The sequence below is a fragment of the Electrona antarctica genome (assembly GCF_951216825.1).
Source record: "Electrona antarctica genome assembly, chromosome: 9".
NCBI lineage: Eukaryota > Metazoa > Chordata > Actinopteri > Myctophiformes > Myctophidae > Electrona > Electrona antarctica.
The window spans coordinates 33,166,791-33,189,693 of NC_136790.1; the positions used below are offsets into that span (position 1 = coordinate 33,166,791).

The window sequence follows — 22,903 nt, forward strand, 5'->3', positions numbered from 1 at the left end:
TCTGTCTTTCTGTCTGTCTGCCTGTCTCTGTCTGTCGCTCTGTCTCTGTCTGTCGCTCTGCCTCTGTCTGTCGCTCTGCCTTTCTGTCTGTCTGTCTGTCTGTCTGTCTGTCTGTCTGTCTGTCTGTCTGTCTGTCTGTCTGTCTGTCTGTCTGTCTGTCTGCCTGTCTGTCTGTCTATCAGCGTTGATTTTGACAGCAAGTTTTGATTTTGTTTTAGTGTAGTTTTAGTCCACTAAATATGTGATTTTAGTGAGCTTATAGATCTGCTATTTTCAGAATTCATCCGAGCTCAACCAAGCATAAAATTACTTCTTCTCCACTAGTCCCTCCCTAGTCTAGTTTTTTATCTGTTGACGAAATTGCCAATATTTTAAGTTCCTTCCTTAAAATATGTCTCTGACGTTCGCATAGCTTAGTTTTTTTGTTTTGTTTTACGAACATTTTCCATCATTGTTTTAGTTGTCTGTCTGTCTGTCTGTCTGTCTAGCTGCCTAGCTGCCTGCCTGCCTGCCTGTATGCCTGTCTGTCTGTCTGTCTCCCTCCCTGCCTGTCTGTCTGTCACCATCGGTGTGTCATAATGATAAATGATGCTGGGAACATAATTGTCATGTAAATGATGATGGCGTATTTGTCGCTTTCATCACCTCTGGTGGGAGGAATCTTATAGACACATAAATATGGGTCCCAAAATACATACTGTACTACTAACATCCTATTACTACTACTATACTAAAATACATACTGTACTACTAACATACTAGTTCCTTGTTGGCAGGCAGAAAGCTCTATTCAATTTGTTTTAAAATTTTCTTTGCAAATGGAAAAAGTAGCCAAGCGACACATTTTGCTCTTGTACAGTATATCTGCTACTTTCTTTGTAGATTCTGCTACAGTTTTGGACATATGAGGTTTCCACCCGACGATGTAGTGTTAACGTGAGACGTTTTAGGATGTCGGAAAACGTACTAGCTACTCAGTAGTACGTGGAATGCATACTAACGTCCTGAAAGATATTATGGTTTGCAACAGTGGACAGTAGCATGCTGCTATCCATACATTATAGAGTTCTCAACAGTGGACAGTAGCATGCTGCTATCCATACATTATAGAGTTCTCAACAGTGGACAGTAGCATGCTGCTATCCATACATTATAGAGTTCTCAACAGTGGACAGTAGCATGCTGCTATCCATACATTATAGAGTTCTCAACAGTGGACAGTAGCATGCTGCTATCTCCATACATTATAGAGTTCTCAACAGTGGACAGTAGCATGCTGCTATCCATACATTATAGAGTTCTCAACAGTGGACAGTAGCATGCTGCTATCCATACATTATAGAGTTCTCAACAGTGGACAGTAGCATGCTGCTATCCATACATTATAGAGTTCTCAACAGGCCTCCAATCACTGGAAACACTGCAGACATCCAGCGATCTGCGAGATTAGCTCCAGACCAGTACAACAGATTAGCTCCAGACCAGTACAACAGATTAGCTACAGACCAGTACAACAGATTAGCTACAGACCAGTACAACAGATTAGCTACAGACCAGTACAACAGATTAGCTACAGACCAGTACAACAGATTAGCTCCAGACCAGTACAACAGATTAGCTCCAGACCAGTACAACAAGAGTTATACTAACACTGAGGATTTGTACAGTGTAGACCGGGGTCCCAGGGATAAACAAAATATATCAATATTTGAATTTCAAGAGGTTGAGAATCACTGTGTTAGAACGTCATGTCAGCGCCGTGTGTGTGTGTGTGTGTGTGTGTGTGTGTGTGTGTGTGTGTGTGTGTGTGTGTGTGTGTGTGTGTGTGTGTGTGTGTGTGTGTGTGTGTGTGTGTGTGTGTGTGTGTGTGTGTGTGTGTGTGTGTGTGTGTGTGTGTGTGTGTGTGTGTGTGTGTGTGTGTGTGTGTGTGTGTGTGTGTGTGTGTGTGTGTGTGTGTGTGTGTGAGACTGACAGTAATTCAATAACATTGTTAGCCATTTTCACGATGATGAAAAGCCAACATTTCCATAATGACGCATGTTCTTATCTCTCTCTCACACACACACCACTGTACGTCTCGGTGTTGCTGTGTTGTTTTGCTGCTGTCAGTGCAATAATTACATTTTTCTAATAATTAATCCAGGGACAGATTAAAATGTGGTCAGACTTTCAAAATCCTACGTGTTGTCCAGTGAGTTGACTTAAGGTCTAAAGCCAACATCACAGTTTGATTTGATTTATTTATTTAGCACAAATTGTAAAACCATAAAAAAAGAAAAAAAACGGTACACCAAATATAAAAAAGGAAACCTGCCAGGAGGAGGCAAGAAGTAAAGATCTGTAGCCTGTACTGAAGTAAGTATTAAAAGGTTCATGACTCAACTGAAGTGATGACCTGGAAGACAAAATAAAATAGTTTCAATTGTCTCTCAAAAATGTTTGGAAAGGTTTTTTAATAATTTAGCATTTTTTTAACACAAATCTTCTATTCTGTTGGGCACTGGCATACTTGGGCACTGGCATAAGTTGGAAATGCATGCCCCACCCAGATATTATGTGTTGGAGCCTCTACAGCGGTGCCTGTTGGGCACTGGCCTACTAGCCCGGGCAGAGGCCTTTTTGGGGCGGTTCTGGACAACCGTGAGTCCGACCGACTCGACACCGGCCACTGCACCCCCTTTGGTGGTGTGGAACGCGTGTGTCGAATTTGAAGGCGGTGGATCAAACGGTTCTCGAGTTACGTGGATTACAGACAGACAGACGTACAGAGACTTGGTGCATTTATAGATAGATAGAAGATGGAACAAAGTTACAAAACCAGTAGGGAGTAACTTAAATACAACACATCTAAACCTCTCTCTCTCTCTCTCTCTCTCTCTCCCCCTCCCTCTCCCTCCCTCCCCCTAGTGGACTACGAGTCCATCTCTCTCCATGGGGGTGACGGGGACTCCATTTCCCTGCACCACATGCGTCTCCATAGCAACAGCGGCATGGGCCAGTCGGACTTCGACAAGTCCTCCACCATCCCCCGCAACTCGGACCTGAGCTTCCAGTACCGCAAGCTGATGCAGTCCAAACGGCCCGCCTCCACCGTCAGCCTATTGGGCGACCCCGAGCGGATGGGCGGCGGCATGCACCACTCGCAGTCCCACACGGCCACCATCAGGCGGAAGCCGCAGTCCAAACCGGCCTATCGGCGTGGGACGATCAGCGGCGGGGTTCCCATCCCCATCTGTACGCCCCAGGTCAGTGGTTGGAAAGTACTTTTACCCAAGTATTATACTCAAGTACAAGTTCAAAGTACTTTAAACTTTGTATGTACAAAGCCAAAACTTTGTATGTACTTGATAGTACATACAGTATGTCAAGCATTATGATATGACATGATATTTTATAGCTTGTAAGAGCCAAGGTGTCTCCGCTAGGCCTGATGGCTATTGTTTTTGGTACAGTCTGTCTTTATCAGCTAGAGCAGTGGTTTTCAACCAGTGGTCATTGAGGGGGTTCCAGGTGGTCCCCAGCTAAATGACGGAGAGTTGGTAACAGCAGCAGTTTAATTTTACACTCTCAAGAGTTCATTAATGTGTAATGTGGAAGAATTGTTATTTTTTATCGATGTTTGCCAACAGCATGGAATTGTGGACAAAATCTTATCCAACGACAACAAAATATTCTTTAGTTTTGGGAGAGGCTAAATGTCATCAAATGGTGGTCCGTGGCTCAAATGTTGAATAAATAATGGGCCTTGATGTGAAAAGGGTTGAAAACCACTGAGCTAGAGTATGATTTTAGTCCTAACACAATACTGTAAAAAAAATCACACTCGTCTGAAGTGAGGTCACTGTATTTATATCGGCCACATGACGTCCTACGACGTCATCATTTAGTGCCCTAAACAAACACAAATCTGGCTTGCTGACTTGGCTGGCAAATGATGTACTTCATAAGTGCACTAAACAAACATTAAAAAGTCCATAGACTTGCCTGTCACATGACGTAACCTTCAAAAGCCATGTTTTGGAGGGTGGGCTAGCGCCCTTCAAAATTGCCAAACATTGTCCCAAATTGTCAAATATTACCCAAGAAATGCTCAATGCTCTACTTCTACTATCTATATGTACTTCTACCATCTATATGTACTTGTCAGAGTAGATGACAAGTTTAAGCAAAGAAGCTGAATTGTTCTTCCACCCGTGTCCCAGGTTCCCCTGAAGGCCATGGGGCCAGGAAGCAGCGAGGAGAATGTGTTTGTGGCTCCGTCCTGTGCAGGAGGAGGGCTGAGCGCGCACGCTGCCAAGCTGTGCACGTCCACCCAGAGCCTGAGTGCTCTGCCCCCTCCTTCACCCTCTCCTTACTACCAGCTGGTGCCAGGGCAGATGCCCATTCCTGTGGCGGTGCCCACCGTGCCCAACTTCCAAGGTAATTGATTGAACAGATGATAAACGTAGGACAGGCACGTACAAGTTTTAGACAGAGGTGAAACAACCGCTTACAACGCTTATGAAGTCAGCCAGTACCATGTTTTCCCAATGCAATCTTACGGAAGCAGTACTGCGCATGCGGATGGGGGTTGTCTGGACTCTGGACAGCATTTAACATTTAAGCCTGATTGAGCAGTTGTCTTACGTGCTAAGTTTTTCTTATTATATAAGTTTATCATCTGTAGCTCGGTTATGATACCTTTACTTTTAGGAAACAATACTGCGAAAAGGGTTTTCGCCACTGTTTTTGGACGGGCTCAACCCCATTTCTACCCGTGCAGGGATATCCTGACACGGAACCTCTTCTCTGAGCGAGAGAGAGATGAGGTTCCAAACAGAGCTACAGCATTGGGAGATTGTGGAATAGTTGTGTGGCTACGCAAGTACAATACTACTATACTAACAATACCTCCTTCCGACCAGCAGAGGGTGGTGGTGAACAACAGCTGCAACAGAGGAAGTACCAGCAGCAACAACAACTGAACCAGCAAAAACAGCACCAAACTCAACTCAGTCAGCAACTAAATCATCATCAGCAACAACAGCAACTAAACCAACAGCAACTAAACCTGCAGCAACAAGCCTGTGCTTTACAAGTGAGCATTGTTTAACTTTTTGAAGCCGCTGCCGCTTCCCCCACCCCTCCTCTGCAAATATAATTTACTAGAGGTGTGCACGCCTTCAGCACACTCACATCTATCTTATTAAAATACAATCTAAAAATAAAAAATAAAACAAAAAGGAATAAAAAGATATTATGCCTTACACTGCGTTGGCGCGTGTGTTACGTGATGGGCCGTAGCCAATCGGGAGAAGAAAACACAGGAATGCAGTTCCTGTGTGTGTGCTGTTGGCTGTTTTCTCTGAATGTAGGTGGCATCTGCGGTGATTGAACAGAGCGCGGACGACGTTCTGGGATCATTCTGTTAACCCAGAGCTATTCCATACGGTGGTGATTCAATAATAACTAATTTGGCAGTCTGGGTCATTGGGGAAAAAAATCTTGTTTAACTGGTCCTTAGCAGTAGATCATGAGTTAACACTGCTAACACAGCATTCAATCCGTCAATCCAACAGCAGCTGAACCAGCAGCAGCAGCAGCAGTTACACCATCAACAGCTTCAACAGCAACAGCAGTTAAACAACCAACAGCAACTCCACCAACAGCAGTACCATCTACAGCAGTACCAGCAACCACAGCAACCCGTCCAGCACAAGGTTAGAATAGTTTGTTTGTTTTCAGTTGGTTTTAATGGTTTTTTGAGTGGATTTGCTAGCTTTTATTTTTGAAAATGATGATATATTTTTTTTTAATTAGTTTTAATGTTAGTTAGATTGTTGTAATAAAAACTAAAAAGTTAAGTTACAGATGAACCACCAACAAACAAAAAATAAAACTGTCTATATCACATGGTTTTAGTTTGTTTTGTAAACACACAATACAGTTTCAGTTGGTTATCGTAATTTGTTTTATTATTGTAATTTTCTAGCTTTCGTTATTGTGTTAACTATGACAACTTTGGTCCAGCAGACCAATCAACAGCACCAGTTCAAAGAGCCACACCCCCCACCGCCGCATTACCACCACCCCCACAAGCCGCAGTCCCAGCCGCCGCAGTCCCAGCCGCCACCACCCCAGCTGCCACCTGCTGCAGCCACCATGCAGGGACAGAGCTGCTCCGAGGAGCCGGGGCTTCCCCAGGCGCCCTACCCCGACCCGCTCCAACACACAGAGGAGCATGAGGGAGGTCTGGAGAGAGGAGGAGGAGAGCAAGGAGGAGAAGAAGAAGAAGTGGAGAGAGAGAGAGGCCCGCTGGACATGGTGACGCTGATCAGAGCGGTCAAGCTGCGACGGACCGTGTCGAACGATCGCTCGGCCCCCTTCCTGCCCTCTCCCGCCAATCACAAATGAGAGCCTGTAGCTGTGATGTCACAGGTCCCCCCTCAAGACAATTCAGGCTGTTTAGTTTTTTGCTCAAGTGAAATCTCAGCGGAATTAACCACTTAAACCCCAGCATCCGTATTGTGGGAAAACATTCGCTGAAAATAGCAGATCAACAAGCTCACTTTCCCCACAATGACAGAAAACTGAAAAGACTATCATAGATCCCTAAAGGGACTCCGCTCAACCATAATGGGGTTTAAGTGGTTAAATCTGCGATGCCAAATGGCACACAGTAATCTATGTGTGTGTGGGACCGTCTGTGGACTGATTCATGCTTTGCCGAGCGCCATGTTGCGCTGTGAAAATGGCTACAATTTACAAGAGCACAACATTATGGGCTTATAAATCTCAGAGACTTGTCGTTCAGAGATTGTGTGCTTTGGAACAATACAAGCCACACAAGCCGCTGGAACGTATGTTTGTTCGACTTCCCAAAGTTCAGTTCGGTTCTGTTCAGATGCTGTTTTTACAGAAATCTTTGATTTTAGTTATTTTTCTTCCTACGAGCAAACCGGATGTCTTTTGTTTTTAGCCTTTTCTTCTGTTTGCATTTCGCTTCGTCGATTAAGTTTCATTGGACTCTGTCTTACCCAATCAGAGTGTCCGGTAGCACTGTGTCAATTGTTGATTGGTGATTTTATTTGACTATGTTTTTATTTTATTACAGGGACACTTGGCCGATTTTGAACCCAAATGCCCGTTTTTCTGCTGTGAGGTCAAATTGTGGCAAAAATAGTTTGGTTCTAAATACATAGTTTGGTTTTGCCACACTTGTACAGCAACAGGATTTAGGTTAAATCGACAAAAGTGTGCCTATAACCTCCTGGTCGTTAATTTGTGGCCTGTTGATTGGACCGATGTGGACCAATTAGCATCTGATATGCAGGTACCTCTACCTTAGCTTAGTTAAAATATTTTAGGGCCATGTGTGAAAGGAAAGGTACGCTTTTAGGGGACGTGTCCACAGACAAAGGTTTCATGAGCGGAGGGGCACGTTGACTATCAAGCCCAGAGCTCTCGCAGTCACAGAGTGTTTATTGACACACGCAGCGTTCAAACCTAACCTCAAATGTCCTGCGGTGTCATTATCAGCAAAAATATCCTAACTGAAACAACATGACATGAACATGGACGTCAATGTCAGGTCTTAACCACTGAAACCCCATGCAGCATCTGCATGGTGGGGATTGGAACACCTTCGCTGAAAGATAGCATATCCACGATGAACGAAAACAGAAAAGACACCAGTACAGAGCCCTGAGGTGATGAGATGAGATGAGATATACTTTATTGTCCCACAAGGGGAAATTTGTCTTGGGCAAAAGTGCAGCAGTACGCTTTTTAAAACAGACACAGGACACAGTGTCCAGACAATACACAGCAGCAATGTACAAGTATAGTATCACAAGAGTATCACAAGAGATCAGTGCAAATTTGCAATCCGAGAAGGTATATTATAAATATAAAAGTGCTAGAGTATTCACAGTTTATAGTATCACAGTATAAGTGCAATAAATAACTGATAAAGGTCAAGGTACTCCGGTCAACCATAATAAGGTTGGTCAATCTTATCTCCTGCTTGAAGCACCCTTGCTTTAGTGCACTTCCACCTAAATCTGCTGGATGCACAGAGAGAGAGAGAGAGAGAGAGGGAGAGATTAAATGTGATGCTTGATGCGGAATAGATGAGTGCTCCTCCCAGCGTGTCTTTAACCATAGACATGCATGGGAGGAAAGGCCCTGGCAGCTCCCCAAAAAAGAAATGGTTTTCTGTGAACACGGCCCCTTGTAGGACGTTCTCCTTTTGAGGTCTTCCTCATGCTGTTACAGTGACGCAGTGGTTCTCAAAGTGGGGTCAAAATGGACCCTTAAGGCCAGTCCACACCAATGCAACTTCTTGCATCATGCAACAACTTGAAACCATTATCCCCAATGGCAGTTGCAAGGAGTTGCATTGGTGTGTGGACTGGCCTTAAAAACTGTTTTGTTGCAAGGAGTTTGTGGTGTGGGTCTGGCCATTATCGGTCCGTAACTCTGAGAGTGTACAAATGGAAGCAAATTGACCCGTACTTCCATTTGTACACACTCAGAAATTGAAAAAAAGTTTGAGAACCACTGATACGTTTTGTCCTTTGCTCGTGTACGGTTATTTCAAAGTTCATCTCTTGTCACACCAAAGGTGTCGTTGGTACAAAACCATATAGTTCATCCTTTAGCGATGTTTATGGGTATAATGTTTTTTTTTTAAACATGACTTAACAGTCACAACCTTGGAATTTTATAACGCTGTTCTTTGCCTTTGTCGGACAAGCAACAGGTCTACTGCTTGAAGGAGCACTTCATGTCACGCCCATTTCCAACCTCATCTTCATTTAATGTTATCCCCACTAATGCTCATAACATGGTCTACTCACTGAGGCCCCTTTTCCACTAAAAGAACTTAGGTTCTATAACTGGTTCCGTTCTTTATTTTTTATGATGGTTTATATCACATCTGCATCTTCCAACCTGAATAGTGACTTTGGCTCCCACTTCAGGGCAAGAAGAAGTATTTTTTGGTTCCGAATTAACATTTAGGGATCTGAGACAATTCATTTGGTTCAAAATTAGGTGGGGAAAAAAGAACAGAATCAGTGGAAAAGCAGCCTCTGTGTCTCATTGGTGGGCTGTGGACGGTTCAGAAACCTGCCTACCAGTGACATCATCGGTAGGCAGGGTTTTCAAAACTTCTTTTTTTAAATGATGGCTTCACTTCAGTGTGCTAACTTCACAGGAAGAGAAAGGCTGTAGTTTCTATTGGCTGTGAATCTCCATCGACGATGCCATTGGTAGGTTGTTTCTGAGCTGTCCACAGTCTACCAATGAGACGCAGAGAGTGAATAGATAGAAATGGTGCCATCTTACAATGAGCATTAGAGTGAGGATGAAAATGGGTGAAGTGCTCCTTTTATCTATCATCTCAACGCGACGATCCACACAGACCAACAAGCAGCTTATATCGCAGCCACGGGCGTCGGCAGTGTTGCTTAGCAACAACGACGTGGATCGGCAACTTTTGCAATTAGAAAAATCTAGAATAGATAATAATCATAGCTGGCTATGAAGAACAAGTATAAGAATACCGCCTCTGTCGGGTGGAAACCTCATATGTCCAAAACTGTTACTTTTCAGGATTCCAATTAAAAAATGATATAAAGTGCAATATTTTAAAGCCTAATTTGTGCTTCATCACACAACGGTGCCCTTGAGCGATGCCATCGTTGGTCGAAGTATAAATGAGGCTTTAGTTTAATTTATGATCCAACATGGAATTCCAGGCGATAGAGGTTTTGTTTACAGTGGCCAGTCAAACATCAATTCATAAGCGATACACACAAAGACGCAACATATTCCTGTTGAGCTGTCAGTCCTATTCAAAGCCCTTTAACCCTATAATTTATTCAGGAGAAAACAAACTGCACTCCAACAACATTGTTGTAGTACAGTCTGCATCCCAAAACAGTAAAATTTGTATTACACTGGCGTTTCTATAATCTCTTGTATCATCCCATGTATTTAAAAAATCACACCCGTGTGAACTGAGTGGTGTAAGGTATAGCCTGTCTGACGTAATTAAATCATGTCTGACGTAATGAAATCACACCCGGGTGAACAGGGTGAACATGGCAACCATGCTCATTTTTTTTCTGCACTAACAAAGCCAGTTGTAGGAGTGGTTTACACCACTCAAAAATAGCCAAAGTAGCAGATCGACAATCTTGATGCTTTTGTGTGACGCTGTAGTATGATGAAGTTGGGCCTTAAAAAAACGCTAAAAACTAAAATATGGAGATAAGAGGTTTCTGGCTGACAGAGATGATATAAAAGTGTTACTTATGAAGTTGTGGGTGATATATATTTTTTTCCTGTATGTAATTTGCCTGTAAATGTCACCCCCCTGGTGTTGATGATATGTAATCCCCAGAGTTGTGTTTGGAAAATACAAGTTGCGTAGAGATGATGATAAAAACAAATACTGTTTATATTGTTAATGAGAGAATTGAAAGGATGCCTTGCTTATTTCAGTCTTTGCGTTTGTGTTCATTTATCAATGGATGGATGGATTTATTGATTGATTTAACTGGACCGATGAGCCCCACATCAGCAGTTGTGTGTATGTATATATTAGCTGTACTATTCATGGGAGAGATGTCTTATCTATATATCTGGGTTGTATTTTAATTTTTTTCGTGGCTTGTCGATAATTAGAGGATAATTATATGGTTAATTGGATTACAGCACTGGCATACTTTTCTCCATCCACTTATTTTTGTACAAAAAGCCGAACAAGAAAAAACAAACAACAAAACAAAAATAGTCGTTTGATCTGGGATCAGCTAAGAAGATACAACGAGGAATGGGAAGTGAGACTGTCTCACAAAAGCACGCGTGCACACACGCACACACACGCACACACACGCGCACGTGCACACAGGTGTGAGGTTTGTATACTTGTGAGGTCATCAGCATTTTATGAATGGATTTATTTTTGGGGGGCTGTTTATAACCATAAGCCATCTATGCGATGTGAGCTTGTAGATCAGCTATTTTTTGGCCCACGACACCAGTCGTGTATAACTCGGGTATAACTCAATCTCTAAAAGCTATAAACCAAACCTCAATGTCCCATTTCTGATATCTACAAATGGTTTCAACCATAAAACAACCATTGTTCCTGTGAGTTCCAGGAAAATGGTCCTCACAAACGAGTAATACGTGTGTGCACGTGCTCGTGTGTGCGTGCGTACAGAATCTGTCAGAGGGCTTTCGAACCTACGACCGGATGGAGATAGGTTCAAAGGAAAGATCAAAGGATTAAAATGATGATCCAAATGTTTTCATGATTGTTTAAAAAAGAAAATCACAATGGGATCAATAATAACAATGAGAATCGATTTGTGTGTGTGTGTGTGTGTGTGTGTGTGTGTGTGTGTGTGTGTGTGTGTGTGTGTGTGTGTGTGTGTGTGTGTGTGTGTGTGTGTGTGTGTGTGTGTGTGTGTGTGTGTGTGTGTGTGTGTGTGTGTGTGTGTGTGTGTGTGTGTGTGTGTGTGTGTGTGTGTGTGTGTGTGTGTGTGTGTGTGTGTGTGTGTGTGTGTGTGTGTGTGTGTGTGTGGACATGAGGTTTCCACCCAACTGAGTATACAGGTCCATCTCAATTAATTAGAATATTGTGTAAAAGTTCATTTTTTCTCTAATATAATTCAAAAAGTGAAACTTTCATATATTCTCAATTCAGTGTGCACGAAGACCACTAAAAAAAATTTAAACGAGAAATGTCGACCATCTGAAAAGTATATTTATGTATGCAGTCAATACTTGGTCTGGGCTACTTTTGAACAAATTATTTCATCAATGGGGCGTGGCATGTAGGTGATCAGCTTTCCTCTTGACAGTACAACCTAGATTCTTTGTGAGGTTCAGGTCAGGCCAGTTTGCTAGTCAGTTAAGCACAGTAATACCATGGTCAGTTACTAGTAGTTTTGGCACTGTGGGCAGGTGCCAAAAGGAATATTAGGATCTCCATGAAGCTTGTCAACATACAGTTTTCACTGTCAGTGGACCAACACCAGCAGACAACATGGCCAAAATCATCACTGTGTTTTGTCAAGTCCAGAGTCTCAACACAACCATCTGTTATATTTTACAGCACTGTGTGCCTCCGTACGTTGACAATCTTTATGTTGATGCTGATCTTCCTTTCAAGATGAAGGTGTGAGACATGCACTCAAGTGACTCAACAATACAAATAAAATTAGTTTACGGCTGTTATCAAACAAACCTCGGCTTCCATAAAACCTCAACAGTGCCACAGGCTGATCACCTCCATGCTACTTTTCAGATGGTCGACATGTCTTGTTTAAAAAAAACATTTTTTTTTAGTGGTCTCGTAAAATATTCTAATTTCTTGAGATAGGATTTTTTTGATTTTCATGAGCTGTATGCCATAATCATCAAGATTAAAACAAAAAAGGGTTTTAAACACTTTATGTACAATGAATTGAGAATATATGAAAGTTTCACTTTCTTTTAATTATATTACGGAAGAGAGTGAACTTTCACACAATATTCTAATTCATTGAGATGGACCTGTCCTGTATAATGGTCCCAAACTGGGTGGACCCCCCAGCAGTGGCCTGGAGACCCGTTCAGGGGTCCAGAGCCTCAGTTTGGAAAGCGTTTCGACAGAGCAGGTCTGGTTGAGATGATCTGTTCCGACTCTGAGAACACCATGATTTAAACCCCAAACCTATTTACCCACAATCCCTAGGGTGTCATTTAGGTACAGGGTGGGACAGTCACACACAAACACACGCACACAATGTCTCATACTTTCTGCTCACTCACACACACACACTCTCTCTCTCTCTCTTGGGCGTGTGTTGGGTGGATCATGCCGTTTGTGGCTTCAGAATACCCCCTAGGGTGGGGGTGTGTGTGTGTGTGTGTGTGTGTGTGTGTGTGTGTGTGTGTGTGTGTGTGTGTGTGTGTGTGTGTGTGTGTGTGTGTGTGTGTGTGTGTGTGTGTGTGTGTGTGTGTGTGTGTGTGTGTGTGTGTGTGTGTGTGTGTGTGTGTCAGCCCAGTAGTAGGGTTATGGTTTAGTGTTATGATAATTTCACACTAATTTTCTCTATGAGAAACACATGTGATGCTATTGTGACAGAGAAACCCAACGCAGATGGGTTCAGAGTTGAACCACACACAAACGTCACACACACACACGGATATTATTACGGGAAAACGTGGCACTACTCATAGACAGTGATTCACAGCCTCATATGAATCACATTCAGATATTTGGCTATTTTAAACCGTAGCTGGTATGAATATGAGAACATGTTTACATGATTCCAGGTCATTGGAAGTGTGTTGTTGGATCTCTGCTTCGACCACGGATGCACAACATTGTCATTTTGTGTTTTTAATTTAGAGTAGCCAATAATTTTTTTACCCATTTTTCTCCCCATTTCTGTGTTATGACTGCTGTCGTATCCAAACGACTCACTTGCCAGTGAGGAGCCCCCACCGGGAGGACATAGAGCCTTCGTCCTACTCCTCCCACCCAACACTCCCTGCTGACAGGTGCCGTCCCAGCCCGTAGGAGTACGTGCAATTGTCTTTATTCAGACCGCGGCCATCTTGCCAGCAAGGTGCTACCTAGGTGCAACTTCCCATAGACAGCCCATTCATCCAAACTGAAAAGTCCTATTTAATTGTATTAAATAACGTCAAACTCACCAACATAGCAGCTGTAGGAAAAGCTTGAATTATCGTCTTACTATCTGCAAAGTTATTGTTTCATAAAAATCCACCGTAGACCCACTCAAGGACACTTTGAGACCCACTGGTGTAGCGGTGTTTCCAGTGAGCCAACATGCACAATATAATAGCAGCACCCCGACTCTTTTACTTTTCAAGGAGCCCCATAAGTTACGGGTCCATTTGGTTCCATTTGGTTCCATTTGGGCGGCAATGGCTCAGGGGTAGAGTGGAGGGGTAGAGTGGCTGGATGGTAACCGTGAGGTTGCCAGTTCGAACCCGGGCTCCCCCAGAGTTACTGTCGAAGTGTCCTTGAGCAAGACACTGAACCCCAAATTGCTCCCGATGTGCTAGTTGGTGCCTTGCATGGTTTCCGCTGCCATCGGTGTATGAATGTGTGTGTGAATGGGTGAATGTAATGCACAATCTCTGTAAAGCGCCTTGGATAAAGGCGCTATATAAATGCACCATTTACCATTTATTTGTACATACACTCTCAGAGTTGCACAGCGGGGTGGTAAGGGGCCTTTTGGAACCCCCTCATGGAACCATATTGTGGGTACCTGGACCACCCTTTGAGACCCACTGGTGTAGCAGAGTGTTTCCAGTGAGCCAACATGAGAGTGATGAGACCCACTGGTGTAGCAGAGTGTTTCCAGTGAGCCAACATGAGACCCACTGGTGTAGCAGAGTGTTTCCAGTGAGACCCACTGGTGTAGCAGAGTGTTTCCAGTGAGACCCACTGGTGTAGCAGAGTGTTTCCAGTGAGCCAACATGCACAATATCAGCACCCTGACTCTGTTTGACCAGAATGGAACAGAGCCTTGTTTAGCATAATTGTGACTCTTTTAGATACAGAGACAGTCATGGCAGCAAGACTTCAGGAGAGGTAGAAAAACTGTTTCAAGCTTGTTTTCTCAACTCGCTGTTTTCTGCAAGACACACTCTAAGCTATATCTCTATAACTGGTGGGTCAAACTGAACAACCAATATGTCAATTGAATATGATTCCCTGCTTTCATATGACAAAAAAAATAAAAATCCATGACTTAGCCTCAGTCAGAAACGGTCACAATTGCTAAGACGTGTGAAGGAAGGAAGAGGCCCGATTAACCGATTTCTTTCTAATATAGCTGTTGTGCATAGAGTCTATCGCCTGGTCAAACTACTGTTGTGCATAGAGCCTATCGCCTGGTCAAACTACTGTTGTGCATAGAGCCTATCGCCTGGTCAAACTACTGTTGTGCATAGAGCCTATCGCCTGGTCAAACTACTGTAGTGCATAGAGCCTATCGCCTGGTCAAACTACTGTTGTGCATAGAGCCTATCGCCTGGTCAAACTACTGTTGTGCATAGAGCCTATCGCCTGGTCAAACTACTTCATATTAGAGCCTATCGCCTGGTCAAACTACTTCATATAGAGCCTATCGCCTGGTCAAACTACTTCATCATACTACACAACTACAGCGTAGCAGATCTGCAAACTCCAAAGCAGAGTAAAGCGATGCATTTTGAGCTTGTAGATGTGCAAATGTTGATACTTTTGGTTTTGGATTTGAATCCTCAAAAAGTAAGTTTTGGGTGTCCATTTGAGGTGTCCATATTATACAATAAAACACCAGCTAAAACCGATATATATATATATATATATATATATATATATATATATATATAATGTTGAAATCTACATACTCAATAATATTGCATTTCAAGGCTGATGTAAATTGCAGATGAGCATGCATCTCCACACTCTAGTTCTGCTATTTCTGCTCATTTGGTTCCTTATCGGTCCAGGCCTACGAAGTACACTGTGAAGACTGTGTTAGATCCAGAAGGAACAAATGACTGATTATTATATCCAATTAGCATTTCTTTCTGCTGCATCTCCTGCTGCCCCCAAACTGACCTGTGCAGTTCTACAAAGTGACCACTGGATGTCCCCACTGTGCCGTATATACAGTAGAGCTCGAATACGGTAACTCAACATTCTTTGTCTGGGGTTTCATCCAATGAAATACTATACTCCATCTGTATGCCACACACACACACACACACACACACCAGATGAGCCTAGTATTTTTGATTGTGGTCTCAGATGTGGGGATGGACGCACGCGTGCACACAAACACACACACACACACACACACACACACACTATATCTGTTGTAGTTTTCTAGAGACACATGATACATAGCGAACAGAACAATACACTGTATCAAGTTGTGTCACACACACACACACACACACACACACACACACACACACACAGAACAGAGCATCTGAATGAAATTACAGCAGCCCTGACTAACTTCCTGTGTGTGTGTGTGTGTGTGTGTGTGTCAGCGCCACGCAGGGGCTGAGCAGTCCAACAGAACTGTGTCTACAGAGAATACTTTGATACAGGAAATATCACTTAACTGTCTGGGGCGTAGCCCTCCGTGCGTGCGTGCGTGTGTGTGTGTGTGTGCATCTCTCAGAGTACAAGCTGTCCTCCCCATGGAGGATGGAGGACGCTCCTACAGGAGGATGTTCGGGTGGTTTCAGTGGTCAGACTATAAGGTCAGAGGTCAGTGCACATGACTCCGTGCACTGTGCCCTTATAGCCTGTGTGTGTGTGTGTGTGTGTGTGTGTGTGTGTGTGTGTGTGTGTGTGTGTGTGTGTGTGTGTGTGTGTGTGTGCGTTCGTCCCTTGCATCCATACAGTAGCGATCCAGATATCAAAATGATCGGAGTGCCCCGATCAACTTGGGAGGATTCAGACTTCAGATGGGATCATTGAACACACTACACGATTATGTATCGGACGGGTATAGTAAATTGGGACCTTATATCGACGACTACATCACTCCCTCCCTAGCCACCCACCCACTGCCTCCGGGCGACTGTGACTCAAGAGGTAGAGCAGGTTGTCGACTCCAATGATCCATGGGTCGGCGGTTCGAATCCCGGCTCCTCCTGTCTACATGTCGAAGTGTCCTTGGGCAAGACACTGAACCCCAAATTGCTCCCGATGTGCTGGTTGGTATACCTTGCATGGCTTCCGCCGCAATCGGTGTATGAATGTGTGTGTGAATGGGTGAATGTAATGCACAATCTATGTAAAGCGCCTTGGATAAAGGCGCTATATAAATGCACCATTTACCATTTACCTCCCCATCGGTTTTTTATTTGACTTTCCAATTGTTCAAAAATGATATAATGCGAGTTCAATGCTTTCTAATTGAAAACCTTTTCCACAAGTGTTTCCATACCCCTTTTGCGCATTTCCTTTTTTCCAAAATCCACCCCCTTCCAGCGCAAAAGTGTTTTTAAGTGTATGAAGCATTTTGTGGTGTTTCAATTCAGGATTTTATTTGCTAGAGCCTTATTGCGCAAAACCAGGGCTTTATGGAAACATGCTTACTGATGCACACCTTACTGTCACGAAAGCCTCCCCAGACACAGACGCACACTTTTACTGTCGCGAAAGCCTCCCCAGACACAGACACAGACTTTTACTGTCGCGAAAGCCTCCCCAGACACAGACACACACTTTTACTGTCGCGAAAGCCTCCCCAGACACAGACACACACTTTTACTGTCGCGAAAGCCTCCCCAGACACAGAACACACACTTTTACTGTCGCGAAAGCCTCCCCAGACACAGACACTATACCCCTGAACCACCGCCACCCCTATACACAGTCCACACACTTTGTAATGTGTAAAAATGTAATTTTATTAGTTAGAATACACGTAGAAGACCGATGTGACAGTTGCCGAAACATAATTGCCTTCCTTGACGCATTAACGAGTGTCAAAGAGCTGGACACAGACACACCTCTCCGCTGCAGTAAAGTGACTGTCCAGAGTTTCATTTCTCTCCAAAAGCCCTTGAATATGATGAAATAAGGATCACTGTGATTATGGTAAACTATAGCTTAGTTTACCGTGCTGTCTGCTGTGTTTCTCTCAAACATTCTTTTTCACGTCAAGAACCCAAATTGTTGGCGGACCCCGATCTAATATTTTTCCCTCTTTCCAGGGACCCTCATAAGGGATTTTTCGAAACGTTAAAAAAAATAAGATATGGCACATTCGTCGATGGGCAATGTTTTTTATTGAAAAAATATAAAATCGGTCTTTTACGTGTTTATACAACAGTTCCCTCATTTTGCTGGTGATATTCTACTTGCCTAAAGGTCATGCCCACTTGCCCAAAAAGTGAATCATCCATTCTAAAATGATAGGTACATTTTGAATTAGCGGTACATTTTAATGTTTTTTTTTTTTTTAACTTTCGGGGGCTGTGCGATAATACTTTTTTACGACAAATACCTACATAGCTATGAATATGACTAAGGGTTCACACTTGATTTTTTTAAGTGACACTAACAAGTTAGTGTCAACCCTTAGGGGGGTTAGTGTCAACCCCTGGCCCTAGAGGGGTTAGTGCTAGGGGGGTTAGTGTCAACCCCTGGCCCTAGGGGGGTTAGTGCTAGGGGGGTTAGTGTCAACCCCTTATAGGGGGTTAGTGTCAACCCCATGCCCCTAGGGGGGTTAGTGTCAACCCCAGTATAGATCATGGTTTCGGAAGACATACTATAGTATGTCGTTACTTGCGCAAGCAGAGCGTGCAAGTCATGTTTTCGGCCAGGTGCGATGTTTGGGGCCAGCACACGTTATGACGTCATATGCTGGCCCCAAGCTGACCGCGCAGGTGTGTTTTTGTCATGCTACGAAGCATATGTCCCATGACGTGATGAAGATATGTACAAATGTCCCTTAGAATGCACGTGATATGATGTCATACGGACATACGGAAGCTGACCGTGCAGGTATGTTTTCTGTGAATCGTGATTTAGATTATGTACCAATGCCAGGGTATAATTGGTTGACGATGATGATACGTTTCAGTGTCAATTGACCCAGCCGATTACATTATACCACCAACCACTCAGAAAAGTAAATATACATACATATATACATGTACACATATATGGACACATGAGCATAATGACGTGTTAAATATATGTACCAGTGCCAGGGTATAGTTGACAGTGACGTAACGATGACGTGTTCCAGTGTGACGTCAAACAAGCTTATAAGTAATTACCATCATCATTTTTCAACACTAGTGCGTGCTCTGCTTGCGCACTAGTAGGCCATTTATGGCCTACTTGTGTGCAACAAGCAAGTAGGCACTCGACAGAGTGCAGTTCTAGTTTTTCATGATTTTGGAGGATTTTAAAAAAAATCATGAAAAAACGACATGCTATATAGATCATAGTTTCGGAAGACATAGGCTATAGTATGTCGTTTTTCATGATTTTGGAGGATTTAAAAATAAATCATGAAAAAATGACATGCTATAGTTAATGGTTTCGGAAGACATAGGCTATAGTATGTCGTTTTTCATGATTTTGGAGGATTTAAAAAAAAACATGACCGTGTTGTGTGTCGTGTGTCGTGTCGCTTTTTGGTCACGCTTTTTGGTCACGCTTTTCCGTCACACGGAAAGGATCCCTTTTGGTTTAGTTATAGTTTGTCATTTGTTGTTTTCAGTTTCAGTTTGTTCTTCTGCCAATTCAATTCATTGATTCATTTTATATAAATATTCATTCATTTATCCACATTTTTGTTAATAAATTATATTTTTGCACTGCTGCTGCTTTTCATTTACAATATCGGGTTTTTGGCATATGTTTTCAAATGGGGGTCCGTGGGCTAATTAGTGTCAATTTGGGGGTCCTTGACATGAAAACGTTTGGGAACCACTGCTCTATAGTGTATATAGAGCAAGGCGTAACCACATGAAACATAATCGTGTCCTTACAGGCTAAACATTCGCCAAAACAACATCAAACAAACAGATCTACACGTTGTGATCTTGTAGATTTGGTATTTTCGGGACAAGAAGAAGTGGAGAAAAGGAGGGGTTCATGTATGGATCCCTGGGGGTCCCCATCAACGGAGTATAAGTGGTTAATAATTCATAACATTGATAGTGTGTGTGTGTGTGTGTGTGTGTGTGTGTGTGTGTGTGTGTGTGTGTGTGTGTGCGTGTGTGCGTGCGTGCGTGCGTGCGTGCGTGCGTGCGTGCGTGCGTGCGTGCGTGCGTGCGTGCGTGCGTGCGTGCGTGCGTGCATGAAGGGAGGATGAAGAGATGAGAGAGGGATGAGTGTTGTCATCCCCTCTGAGACATTAATATGTCTGTCTGTCTCTGTGTATCTGTCAGTCAGGCAGGCATATCTCTCTCTCACACGCACACGTGCGGCGTGCACACAGGCACAGGCGCGCACACAGGCACAGGCACACACACACCTCTTCAGTGGTGGTTGACCTGAAACGGCTATTGTGTCTTACTGAGAAGACATGATGTACTTTACATGTGAGGAAGTTGACATGGGTTCACTTCACACACACACACACACACACACACACACACACACACACACACACACACACACACACACACACACACACACACACACACACACACACACACACACATCCCTTACATGCAACAGTCAGGAGACGTGGGTTGATTGGGTTCACATCAGTGTTCATTTTGATGTAGTTTTAGTTGTAGTCTATTGAATGCGATTTCGTTTAGTTTTAGTCATATTTTATAATCACCTGAAATGTTTTGCTTTTTAGTCTAGTTTTCTGATGGCGTCGTAATGGCTGATTTTACACTTGGTTGCCTGCTGAAAATTGCCGATCTACAAGCTCACAAAGCGTTGTAGCGCAATGCGTTGTGAGCTTGTACATCTGCGATTTTAAGAGATAAAATGACTTTTTTTAGACAGACAGACATGGCACAGGGGGTCAGGCTGAGTTCTGGGTGTGGGAGAAGGGGTGAATTTGCTTGCGGTTTGCCTAAATTACAGCAGTGCGTTGCTCAAGAGCACGCTGCCAGAGTCAGATCGGGGGCACCCAGGGTGGGAGCTGCATGCATGCATGGTGCATCATGCAAGCAGCTCTCACAGCACCACATACAGTAGGTATGCAGCTCTCACAGCACCACATACAGTAGGTGGCTGCTGGGAATGATTAGACACCAGAGTGTTATAATGGCTCCTTTCCTGCACCAACTTAAATGTAGCCTTCCCGATATGTCTCTACTGCTGCTTCATTCTGCTCTAGTGCATCATGTGCACAGTTGGTGCAACAAGGAGAGGTAATCCACATAGAGCTCACATACTGTACTGTATATAATCCACGCGAGGAGAAAGTATCAACGTATTCTACATGAGGGAGAAGATCATTTAGCATAAAGACGTCTCTGTCGGGTGGAAACCTCATCGTCCAAAACTGTTACTTTTCTAGATTCAAATTCGAAACCAGCAGAAGTAGCAGATCTACAAGCTCAAGATGTGTTACTTCGTGCCACATTTTGAGCTTGATGCCTTTGTGTGATGCTGTAGTTAGTGTAGTATGATCAAGTAGGGCATTGATTTATGAGTAGAATATAGAGGTTTCTGCCCGACAGCAACGCTACGTTTTGTATCGTTTATGTGCGCTGTTTTTGGTGATGTGCACACTAAAACCTAAACCTTAGACATGAACCTTGCCCTTTTACGCATGCAGAAATGCACTGGTGGTAACTCAGTCCAGACTGTGACTTGACCAGTGACTGTGACCAGTTCAGTGACTTGGCTTGGTATCAGCTCAGCTGGGGCGATGTGATGAATTACCAGGGTCATCACATCAATGCTAGTTCACTGTATGTCCAACAGAAGAACACAGCAGTTGTGGTCAGCTCCCAGTGACCAACAGTAGTAGACTGTGGTTGTACTGGTCAGCTCCCAGTGACCAACAGTAGTAGAATGTGGTTGTACTGGTCAGCTCCCAGTGACCAACAGTAGTAGACTGTGGTTGTATTGGTCAGCTCCCAATTTCCAACACTTTTACTTCTACTTACTTCTTGGATCCAAATATTGTACTTTTTGAAAATAGCTTATAGATCTGCTATTTTATAAATATTGTATACATTTAGAAAACTTGAAACGGGACATTCGGGGCATAATGAGTACTTTCTACTGTGGGTACTTTTTATGTAGATTTTGTAGATTTTGATGCAAATACTACATAAGGTCACTGATGTGAAGTGAACCCATGTCAACTTCCTCACATGTAAAGTACATCATGTCTTCTCAGTAAGAGACAATGATTGGGCCTAGTTTTATGCGTGTCTTAAGTACCAGGTCTTATGACTTAACTTAAGACCTGGAGGCGTGGTCAATGCCATTTGGCTATTCTGAGTGGCCAAATGGCATTGATCACGCCTCCAGGTCTTAAGTTAAGTAATAAGACCTGGTACTTAGGACACGCATAATACTGCCCAATAGCTGCAGCCTCACATATTTATGTATGGGGCTGTTTTAGGTCAGCCCCAACTGAAGAGGTGTGTGTGCGCGCCTGTGCTTGTGTGCGTGCGTGCGTACGTCTACTTACTTCTTGGATCCAATTATTGTACTTTTTGAAAATAGCTTGTAGATCTGCTATTTTATAAATATTTTATACATTGAGAAAACTTGAAACGGGACATTCGGGGCATAATGAGTACTTTCTACTGTGGGTACTTTTTATGTACATTTTGTACAGTTTGATGCAAATACTACATAAGGTCACTGAGCTCCCAGTGACCAACAGTAGTAGACTGTGGTTGTACTGGTCAGCTCCCAGTGACCAACAGTAGTAGACTGTGGTTGTACTGGTCAGCTCCCAGTGACCAACAGTAGTAGACTGTGGTTGTACTGGTCAGCTCCCAGTGACCAACAGTAGACTGTACTGGTATGTTGATGTAAAACAATTGTCATGGTCACTCAAGTAAATCATGGAGAGTCAGTGCGTGCGTGTGTGCGTGTGTCCGTCCGTCCGTCTGTCCGCAGTGGTGCACAGTAAGTACTTTTACTCAGGTACTGTATTTAAGTAACATTTTGAGGTACTCTTACTTTACTTTACTTACTTCTTGGATTACTTTTTGGATCCAAATATTGTACTTTTACTCCACGATATAGGGATGTCCCGATCACATTGTTTTGCTCCCCATCCGATTCTGATCATTTGATTTTGAGTATCTACCGATACCGATTTGTCCCGATCCAATATTTATATTTTCATAGAACACTTATGCCATGTCACAATAGTACAATATCCAAAATCACAGACAATATCCAGTCTAATATCATGTTATG

The 22,903-nt window shown here is 43.3% G+C and overlaps 1 protein-coding gene across 5 annotated transcripts in view; it reads left to right on the forward strand.

Moving 5' to 3' along the window:
• mtss1 (MTSS I-BAR domain containing 1) overlaps window positions 1-10,746 on the forward strand; it is an 83,884-nt gene extending 73,138 nt beyond the window's left edge. For 3 of the 5 annotated variants that reach the window (XM_079510315.1, XM_079510318.1, XM_079510319.1), the window contains 5 exons: window positions 2,908-3,245; window positions 4,203-4,419; window positions 4,905-5,077; window positions 5,559-5,699; window positions 6,010-10,746. In XM_079510315.1, coding sequence (XP_079366441.1) covers window positions 2,908-3,245; window positions 4,203-4,419; window positions 4,905-5,077; window positions 5,559-5,699; window positions 6,010-6,393 — 1,253 coding nt within the window. In that variant the 3' untranslated portion in view covers window positions 6,394-10,746. The remainder of the gene's footprint in view (window positions 1-2,907; window positions 3,246-4,202; window positions 4,420-4,904; window positions 5,078-5,558; window positions 5,700-6,009) is intronic. The other 2 variants (XM_079510317.1, XM_079510316.1) reach the window with 2 other exon arrangements.
• Window positions 10,747-22,903: the final 12,157 nt, after the last annotated feature.